Source organism: Montipora capricornis, chromosome 6 (assembly GCF_036669925.1).
Source record: "Montipora capricornis isolate CH-2021 chromosome 6, ASM3666992v2, whole genome shotgun sequence".
NCBI classification, from domain to species: Eukaryota; Metazoa; Cnidaria; class Anthozoa; order Scleractinia; family Acroporidae; genus Montipora; species Montipora capricornis.
In genome coordinates this window covers 64,917,935-64,927,934 of record NC_090888.1, presented here as the reverse complement: position 1 = coordinate 64,927,934, position 10,000 = coordinate 64,917,935, and the positions used below count along the sequence as shown (strand labels likewise).

The window sequence follows — 10,000 nt, the reverse complement described above, 5'->3', positions numbered from 1 at the left end:
TTTTTATCCAAAGGATGTTTACTTTGAGTTCAAGTTCTGAATTTCACGGTCCGCCATTACTCAGGTTCAAAACTGATCGATTGGAACTCAGAGGTTTGGATCTAGGGGGAAAAGTGACATTATTTCTTCACTAGCTTATAAAGTTTGAGCGTGCAAATGCTGCTTATTATACCTCGATCCAGTTGTCTCACGATTTTAAAAGTTATCAATGGTAGACCAATAAATAGGAAAATTCCTGCTAAAATAAACAGGTACAATAAACTACATTGAAATCAAGGCTTAAAACTTGGGCCACTTTGTGTTTAGTTAAAATAAGTTTGATATCCAAAGAAAAAGAAGAATTGATCTCTTGGTGATATATAGCAGCACTTACAGTTATTTATCTAACTGCCATCAGTGATATTTATGACTTTCATTCCATAAGCAAAATTGTTTTTCTTGCTTTACGAGGAATAACCATGTCTTCCTGTGCTACATCGTGTATAACGCAGTTGAACCCACGGACCATGAGATTCGGTCACCGCTGTTCCAGCGACAGAGCTACATGCTCGTGGCTATCGCGACCTTCATAGACTTAATTTATTTCGACTTATGTTTGGACTCTTTAAATAATCATTTCTCCGGAAGGCTAAATCAATAAGCATCGGTAAATTAAATTAATATTAATTTGCGTTCATCAAATTTACAAGTTCAGTTATGAGGTCAGTTCAAATAATATCTCCAGTTCTTTTAATTAAGCTCAGTTGTTTTGATAACTTTTCTCGATTTTCGACTGAACCATGGAAAAAATTATAATACATATAGAAATCTAAACTTGTCATGAAAAGCAATGTTTGATCCCTTTTTATTAAGGATAAGAGAGAAAACCTTAACTATTCTACGAGTACGTTCCATATAAAACTGAACATTTTCAATTGCACGTTTATGAAATTTGGAAAGTTTAAAGTTTAGTTGCATGATGCAAGTCAGTTCTTTGTGGCAATTCGAGTTCGCGACTTGTTCTTGTAAGACTGTCGCCTTAAAAGGTAAGGTTATAAAAAAAATGCATGTTCAATAAAAAAGATTCTCTACAATGCAAATATGGTAAATGCACTTACCATGATCGAACTCAAACCTGGAAATTAATCAATGTGGCTTGTCTATGCGAGTTTTCCGCAATTTTTGCAGCTTTACTTCGACGAAGCAGCCATTATATACAAGGGCTCCCGGGAATTGCTCCAGATGACAATGGACACAATCAAATGTATTACCGACACAATGGATCCTAATCCTGAACACAATATAGTCGCGTCCTTTACCAACCCAATGGAATGAGACACAGAAATGGGTTTACCGACGCTCGAACCGTCAGCTTTCAATTTTATTTAGACTGGCTAATTTACCATATCACCTCAGTTGATAAACCCATTTTTGTGTTTCAGTTCACGATCAACGCAGCACCCATAGTTTCTTTTGCAACTAAACGCCTTTTTAATATGCAATGAAATTAACATCGGTGCAGTATTTGAGGTCTTAGCCATTACGTGCATGACATTTATGGGAAATAAAAAAAGTTCTTTCATTATAGCCTAATAGACCTCTTTCATAATGGCGGCCAGTTAAAAAATTCTTTTGTTTTAATGCTAATAAGCCTATATGGCCTCGCCAGGACGAGCAAATTTTAAAAGAATATTTGTTTCAAAAGGAGGGTAGTAGGTCTAATTAACATAAATACAAAAGAATGTAAAAGTGGTCGCCATTATGAAAGTGGTCTATTTAGCAAATAGGTTCTGTGTTGTCGTGCGTCTGTTCAGTAATACATCACAGATGACGTCAAAATGTGGTAAGAACAAAAAATTGGCAAACGAGGCGATAGCCGAGTATGTCACTGATGTTCTTACCACATTTTGACTTCTTCTGTGATCTAATACTGAACAGACGCACAGCAACATGGAATCTATTTGTTTTATACAATAAAGAATTAAATTTTATTCGCATAACAGCTGATGGTGACGTCAATCGTGCGTCTGTCGTCTAATGGATCATAGGCAAGAACCAATCAAAATGCAAGAATAAAATATAAAATAAATTATATAAAGGTAATTTGCAACCAATCTCTAGAGAGACATAACAATGCTGCAATGAACAGTTGCTAATGAGAGATCTTTTGTTATAGCGGCGATGACGTAACGTGAAAACCGCCTATTGGCAGACTGCAAATCCAGGTATTGTTTAAGTCATTTGATCAATTGATAAAAGACATAAACCAACGTAATAGTGGAATCAACACGTTAAGCCTGAATGTTCTTCATATTATGGAAGCTGCAAGATAATAATTCAAAGTTCCCTCTCAACTATTCAAAGCGGTTTAGTGCGAGAGAGCATTATCTCTCTGGCTAAGAGGAGAAAAGACATGGGCGAGGTAGCCGCGTAAAATCTTGGCAGGAACTCGAGAGACAATGAGTAAAATAAAGCGAAAATAGAGAGTGAAAATATTTACTATAAAATAGGCAGAGCGGGTCAAATTATAAAACGCACAAAATGGCAAAAGGCTCTCACTTTCGATGGACGTTTAGAAAAAGGCAAACATGGGCGATTTTGTGCGAATTTTAGTAATGAGAAAAGTAATTGTTAAAAAATTACTTTTGGTTGCTATTTGTAGCTCTGCTAAAATTTGACACAGCTTGACAATGAGCAAAAACTGGCAAAAAAAGTTTCACTCAGATTCTTTTCTTGAAATTTAAAAAAAGCAAGAAAAGATTTAGGATGAAAAAAGAAGGACATTTATGAACTACAAACGAGGTAAAATGGTTTGCGCTCGAAGGTGTATGTTTTATGTAGCTCAAAACTTGCGCCTTCTGGGAAACAAGAAAGTTCTTGTCGCACCCCTCCCATCAATTCTCTTTCGAACCATGGTAACTTTCGCAAACCGTGAAATGATCAGTGGTGGTCAAGCCTTGGATTACAATTGAGGGTGGAGTGAGAGAGGAGCTAAGGTTTCTTTCGGGGGTGGGGGTGGTGGAAGGAGAAATCAGCAAATACAACCCAGTTACGTCTGAAAGCAATGCTGTTCTGCAGGACACAAAATGATTTCATTGTTTTTCCATTTTATTCCAGGCATAACATTTCCAACGTTACCTACAGGTGTTAGCTTGTCTCTAAGAAGTTTCAACACTTCTGTAATGAAAACGTAAAGCTTCGCATTTTCCTAATTTCATTTCGACTGACGATGAGAACGCATTTTCAAGTTTTTAGTAATTGCAGACACGTACAAACATTAATTATGAAAAACTCTATACACAGTCATTTGTTAATGCTTAAATGCACACAATTTCTAACTATTCCATGGGACAGCTCACCATTACAGTAAAATTGAAATATTTATTTTTGGACTTGTAGTTGGGAATTTAAATTATCACTCATTCAAATACGTAAGTCCACCCCACCATGTAAGCCAATGTGACCGATATCACGTAAAAAAAATAAACATTTGCGTTCGAGCCATCATTGTTAAACATCACGAACTACTTCGTGGCCTTCTTATTCACGTTGATAAAATGAGATATTGTAAGCCATATTACTACGAATAATTAAGTCCAGAAAAGTTAATTAGTTTCATAGGTCTTTGAGTACCCATGTCTTCAACCGAACGCAAATGAAATAAATAACCAGTGAGGTCCGCTTTTAGGCTTGGCTAAATCTATATATTAGACTAGTAATAATATTTGTTAGACAAGTAATAATTCTTGGTTGAGTGACCGTAATATCAATTACTGCTTTTTCAACCACGTGATTAGAAGAAGGCCATCTTTCTTTTTTTTAACGAAACAATTTTCCGAACAGCATAATACCATGATACTCTTTGTTTCTCTACCCAAATTTTAAATAAGCATTGTTTTTGTTTTCTCGTGGGACCCTAGTAAGTCCCAATAGAAACTGGAAACAGTGCTTATTCAAAATAAGGGTGGAAAAACAAAGAGTATTATGGTATATTCCGATTCGGGCAATAGGAAACGTCTCCAATGAAGCTCATTTTAACATGGCTATCCTTTGTTTGTTTACGGGAGAACAGGATGATCAACAACTGAACAACTAAATAGCACCCCCTCCAACAGTCTATAACTATCCGCGCTGCAAGTGTACCTTTCAATTTAAACAGTTCTCTCTACATTATAAGAGGGAAATGGCTTATATTTATGATATTTAAGGGTATCGTTTCTCTTTAAAGTTTGTTCATATGGCCTAATTTTTCTATGCAAGCGCGCGAGTCGTTCACACCTTCTGGAGAAGGGAATAAGACAAGTGCTAACCATAGGGAATTCGCCGACCAAGAGCATACAAAATATAATCGGAATTGGCTCAATACGCGCTTTTGGCTCACGGAACTTGCCCCGAAACGTTTTTCATCGACACCATACTTGACCTTAAAGGAATGACGACTTGGATCCAAACATTTGACCTACTCAACATCGTTTGCCATATTTGGCATTCGTCTTCAGTTGCGTCATCCCATTCGTTGGAACTTGTACCCAGTCCTAACCGAACGCCGCCCAAAAATTCATCACTGGAAGCCAGGTCGAAGTCATAAATGACGATTTCTAGGACTTTTTCTTTCAGATCGTCCAGAGATAGCTCTTCATAAGAAAACTTGTGGTTGAAAGTCGGGTTCAAGGTTCGTTTAATGACAGGTGACTTGTTTTTCCATTTGCCTTTCTTGTCTGGTAATAAATAACTGTGGAAAAATAATAATAGTCAAAGAAAAACTATTCAATGAAATAAATCCATTATTTGAAGTTCGGGTCATATAAAACTTTTATAAATGGTGACCACCATCACATTCTTCTGTATTTATGTCAATTGGACCTACTATCCTCATTTTGAATCAAAAATTCTTTTGAAATTTGCGCGTCGTAGCGAGGCTAGAAAGAGCATTTAAACAAAAGAAAATTTTATTTGGCCGCCATTATGAAAGAGGTCCATAGCTCAGTTGGTAAAGCATTACACCGAAAACGCAGAGGTCATGTGTTCGAATCGAGTTGAAGGAACCTGAATTTTTCAGGTGTCTATAAGCGACAATAGGCCATTTATGAGTTCATATCTGCCTCCTCCTCAAAGCGAGTCTAAGTGCGAAGTCTTTGTAATGGTAATTAGTTCTACTTTACATGTGAATGAAAACTAATTTTCATAACAAAAACTTCGCACTTAGACTCGCTTTGAAGAGGAGACTCACTAGCCTCGCTCTCAAGCAACCTTTCTTTTGTATTTTGTCCACGCAAACGAGGCTAGTGAGGCTAATTAGCACATAAACATAAGAATACTTTTTTGGCCGCCACTTATGCATTCGGTCTATTCAATTCACGGAAACACATGAGCCAAACAAATTGCCTTGCTCCTAAATGAGTGCCTTCATAACTCAGTCGGTGGAGCGTTGCACCGGCATCACAGAGGTCGTGGATTCGAATCTCGTTAAGGTCAGCTGGAGTTTTCAGAAATCCCTTGTTTCGAGAAAAATGTTTGTGAAAATTCGTAAAGTTAAGTACACTCCGACCCATTCAGCACAATTAAAAAAACCATTGATGCTTTTAAGAACAGTGTGTTCAAAAGTATTCATCAGCGTCCTCGTCATAGCTTTTTTTTACCTTATGTCAGCTTTCTTTAGCTAGTATCTCCGAGCAATTACCCTCCCAACCATCATGATACACCACAGAAGAAAGACCACGACACCGGGAATTCCATGCCCTACTCTTTCCGAATAGTGTGTGGGTTCTTTTACGTCCCACATGGTTATGAACATTGAAGGGTTGTGAGACGGGGCCTACGGTTTATCGCCCTTATCCGAAAAGACTAGAGAGTCTAACCATTTGCAGATATCATTACAAAGGCAACACTTTACTCACCATTTGCAATATGGATCCGACATACCATCATAGTCCATTCCTGGTAGATTCCTGGCTTCAAGCAAATGAACCTGTAATTCACCTTTTTTCCTGCCTTTCTTCAGCTTAATTTTGTCAGCTGTGACGTACTTCAATGCTAATACTAACTCACACGGAACTGACGGCAATCCATCTGTTACGTCACTCTGTTGAATAAACGAAGTGATTGACAGGGAATTACTTACCATCCAAACGTCTTTGCTTTTGCTAAACAGCGGCAGTCAGCTAATCTCTCAACGAACCTGCTTGCCATTCCTCCTAATTCAGTTATCATTTCCTTCGACTAAAAGCACGGGTTATGAAACAGCTCTCGTACGTCACGTGCTTACTTCGGGTATTTTAGCAGCAACTCATTGTTTTTGGGTCAATGTTTTTCTTGTTAAATCTTTCGTTTTTTGGTTTGGGCCTTGAGCCAATCACATTTTACCTTTGAGCATAGGGCGGTTTACAATTGATTGTCGAAAGTAATTAGCGAATTGCTTTCAGTTTTGCATTACTTCACTCAGTGATTGTTTCAAAGTTCTCGCGCCACTTTTTCAACCAATCAGAAGTGAAAGCAAAACCAATCGTGGCTCGCGCGTGCACATTTTCCCGCGCTTTGTGTCGACTACGTGTCATTACTTCGAGTTTTGATTGGTTTACCGGATTGTCTCCGTCCTTTTTAATTGGCTAAAGTGATTACTTTCGTTTTAGTTTTACGTCACTCGATTGAAACTCGCTCTATGAGAGTTACTCTATGTGTGACAGCGAATATGTGAAATTCCATATATTTGCGGATCTGCGGTTTTGTCACTCCAAGCGAAAGTGGTCACCGATTTTTTTTAGGTTTCTTTTTTTAACACACAACAATACAAATTAATAATGCATTTTATACAGAAATGTGGAGATTTGCGAGCGACAACCCACATATATTATTATTAATATTTAATTCTAAATGGCAGGCAGACATGATAGACTACATTGTGAAAACCAAGAAAGGAGATAAAATAGACTGTAATTAGGTTGACTAATAAGTTTGAGGTAGAAGGCATACGAGACAAAGATGCAACTACAACTAAACAGGAAGTGAAGCCTGAAAAAAGCCTGGATTGTTTTCTAGCTTCTCTGCAAACGCTAGTGTTCAGGTTGCTGCACAAACTGCAATAACCACTTTCGCTTAGAGTTTCTCTATGACCAGATCCAAGAGCGCATGAGTAGGAGCTTGCCTCTCCCATACAAGCCCTATGAGTCAACCTTTGCTCATATCTTTCTATTTTTAGAACGCCACGTGTTCTTCGGCTCTGCACACATGCACTGTTTAGAATGGCCAATCAGAGTAAAGTTATTGTGGAACAAAGACAAAAATAGCAAAAACAATGTATGCAAATTGTGCAAATTGATGTAAATTGTTGTAAATGTGAGTCTCCTGCGGAAGGATTAGTCCTAAAAATAGAAAGATACGCGCAAAGGTTGACTCAAGGATATAATGTATTGGGAGGCTCCTAGTCATGGGCTCCTAACAGATCACACCGTGGTACTAAATGTGAAAAAGAAATCACTGAAACTCACCTGATCGCTCAGGGTAAACCATTTGGAGATGGACTGTTGAAGTGAGTTGCCGCACGATTCTATGAACTCATTCATTGGAATTCTGACTTCTCCCAGGAAATCGTTTCGCCCAATAACTTTGTGCCACACACTCATTTGTAAAGTTCTCGTCAACAACTCGTCGTAGCCTATGACATACTGAAAAAGAACGAAAACGAGTTTTATTGTATGACTAGCTTGTTTTATTCCATATATTAATGAATCCTTTATTGACCAAGCTTGTTTGGTCAAGATGGCTGGATATTGGCCCCGTTCTTTTTTTTTTTTTTGTTTATGGATCCAGATGAACACGCAAAAAAAGAACTCGGCCAATATCCAGCCATCTTGACTGAACAAACTTGGTCAATAACCCATATTTATTACACCTTATTTTAGGATTAAAGCCAAGAATTTTAAAATCCAGAACAAAATCTATGCGTTGTGAATCATGCATGTAGTTAAGGCGAATTTGATAGTCTATGCGTAGTAATTTCTATAGAAACCTGCCGCGCTTTTCGCAAGACAAACTCGACAAAAATGTATATTATTCAGTGAGCTAACCCTGCTAAACGAGATAAACGGCTTCAAAATTTGCTTCAACATCCATTCGATTTTGTTGAGAGATGTTGAACATGTTGAACGATGTTGACTTCTGGGGTGTGCAAACGGTCTCCACGCATCATCAACATTTGATTCAACAAAGCTTCACGAGAGCCCTTGTATTCGGTTCCAGGCTGCAGCCGCGGTTGTTACTTGGGATACCGACATTGATACGTCATTGAGAGACCGATTAGTGCGCACGCGTAAATCCAACAAAGTTGAAAGAGGAGGGCTTCAACTTCATTCAACAGTCAAAGACTGAAAAAAATCGGCTCACCTCCAGGATTTCATCGTACTTGGGATTCAGAGTGTCATTTTTCGTTTTCGTTTTCCGCTTACTCCGTTTGTCTGGCAGAAGGTATGTCTTGACGTAACTAAAACACAAACAGAATTAAACCTGAAATACCATGACATAAGTAACCATAATTGAAGTAGCTGAACAAGTCAAGATGCCCTGTTGATAACTGTTGCGATTAATGAAAGACAAGGATGTGCTTAAACAGCCTTCAAGTTAGTCAACTTGCACGGTGAAATAAATTTATTTGACCTGCTTCGTTCATAACAAAAAAAAGAACAAGACAAACCGGCGTGATTAGATTCAAGAAAGAAGATCGATAATATTTCTAATTACAAAGGTAGGATGTTCTCAAAATATGATATTCCTACTGTGGAGTTGTTGCATGACTAATAGATACACTACAATTCAGTTTTTTTGATAAAAGGAAAATAAATGCCATCACTGTCTAAGTGCTACCAGAAACATGAATGTCGAATGAATGGCCCAGCTCAGGCTCTTACGAATCTTTTGTAGCCTGCAAGCAGGCTCTTCCGTTGAAATCGCAAGCAGTCCAAATAGAGGGGCTTTACTAGTTAGCAACCAAGCGCCTATATGTCGAGCGCGCGTCATTTTTCAACGGAAGAAAGAGCCCTCTTGCAGGCTAATTCTTTTGCATCTCAAATAGCTTACTGGTTTGTGCAGCCTGTGAACTAGATGTCACCAGGTTATATGTTCGAATCCCATCAAGAGTCAAGCAAGGCCCCTTCTAAGAGGAACACCCCGGTTCCCGTCTGTTCACCGACGTTAATTCCATAGGACCCGGTTAATACCTGGTTTTATGAACTACCCGCCGTGTCGAAGGCTTGTGTGGGAGGGGAGCAGGAGTGGTATAATGATGAGACAACTTGAATCCCACCAGTGTGGACGGAGTTTATCTGCCACGGAAGGGCTGAGTTTGGGCTGATTCACAGCGTTGCAAGTCCTTGTTGTCAACGCCACACTCTCGCCATCTTCCCACTCCTTGGAACGATAGAGAGGGAATCCCAGGAACCGAACTTGCCTTGGATTCTCTCCTAATACAAAAGCTCATCGAAGGGGAGAATACTTACGGGTCTGAAGAGCCACTCTTAGGATTTGCGCATGCGAGGTTGTTGGCACTGTGAATTTGTACTTCAAACTTGGTGGACTGCATATCGTATCGAAGGCTCACGTACAACTCCCCCGTGACTGGTATGCCGCTGTAATGCTCATGGCCATGTTCACTCAGAATACGCTCATGATTTTCCTTAAGACAAAACCATAGAGCTTTTCAGTGAGGGAATTCTCCTAAGCAAAAAATCTTGCAAAACATTTCAACTTGAACAGTTGTGTAAAAGCCTAAAAACGAAATCCAGCCTTGACCAGTCTAAGCCAAGATCTTGGAAATTATTAACACTTTTGCCCAATCTACCATTTATCACTTTTTGAAATAATGTCCACATTTGAAGTGCTGCTTAACCCCCGCTTCAAATATGTACATTTATTTCATTCCTTCACTACTTGCACAATCCCATAATGCACCTCTATTACCCCCCAAAACTTTTGCATAACCATAATTGTTGTTTGCAATTTCTCCTGGGACATGAGAAGAGAAGTCGAAAAC

At 38.7% G+C, this 10,000-nt stretch overlaps 2 protein-coding genes across 2 annotated transcripts in view; both read right to left on the bottom strand.

Annotated features, from left to right (window-relative positions):
• The window catches only part of LOC138054295 (cartilage matrix protein-like), a 14,491-nt gene extending 14,074 nt beyond the window's left edge, over window positions 1-417 (bottom strand). Inside the window, exon 1 of the mRNA XM_068900767.1 lies at window positions 374-417. The gene's annotated coding sequence lies outside the window, so the exon portion shown is untranslated. The remainder of the gene's footprint in view (window positions 1-373) is intronic.
• A 2,652-nt stretch (window positions 418-3,069) lies between these two features.
• LOC138052890 (uncharacterized) overlaps window positions 3,070-10,000 on the bottom strand; it is a 59,926-nt gene continuing 52,995 nt past the window's right edge. Inside the window, exons 14-18 of the mRNA XM_068899484.1 lie at window positions 9,468-9,643; window positions 8,359-8,455; window positions 7,464-7,640; window positions 5,877-6,061; window positions 3,070-4,711 (exon numbers count right to left, since the gene is read on the bottom strand). Coding sequence (XP_068755585.1) covers window positions 4,357-4,711; window positions 5,877-6,061; window positions 7,464-7,640; window positions 8,359-8,455; window positions 9,468-9,643 — 990 coding nt within the window. The 3' untranslated portion in view covers window positions 3,070-4,356. The remainder of the gene's footprint in view (window positions 4,712-5,876; window positions 6,062-7,463; window positions 7,641-8,358; window positions 8,456-9,467; window positions 9,644-10,000) is intronic.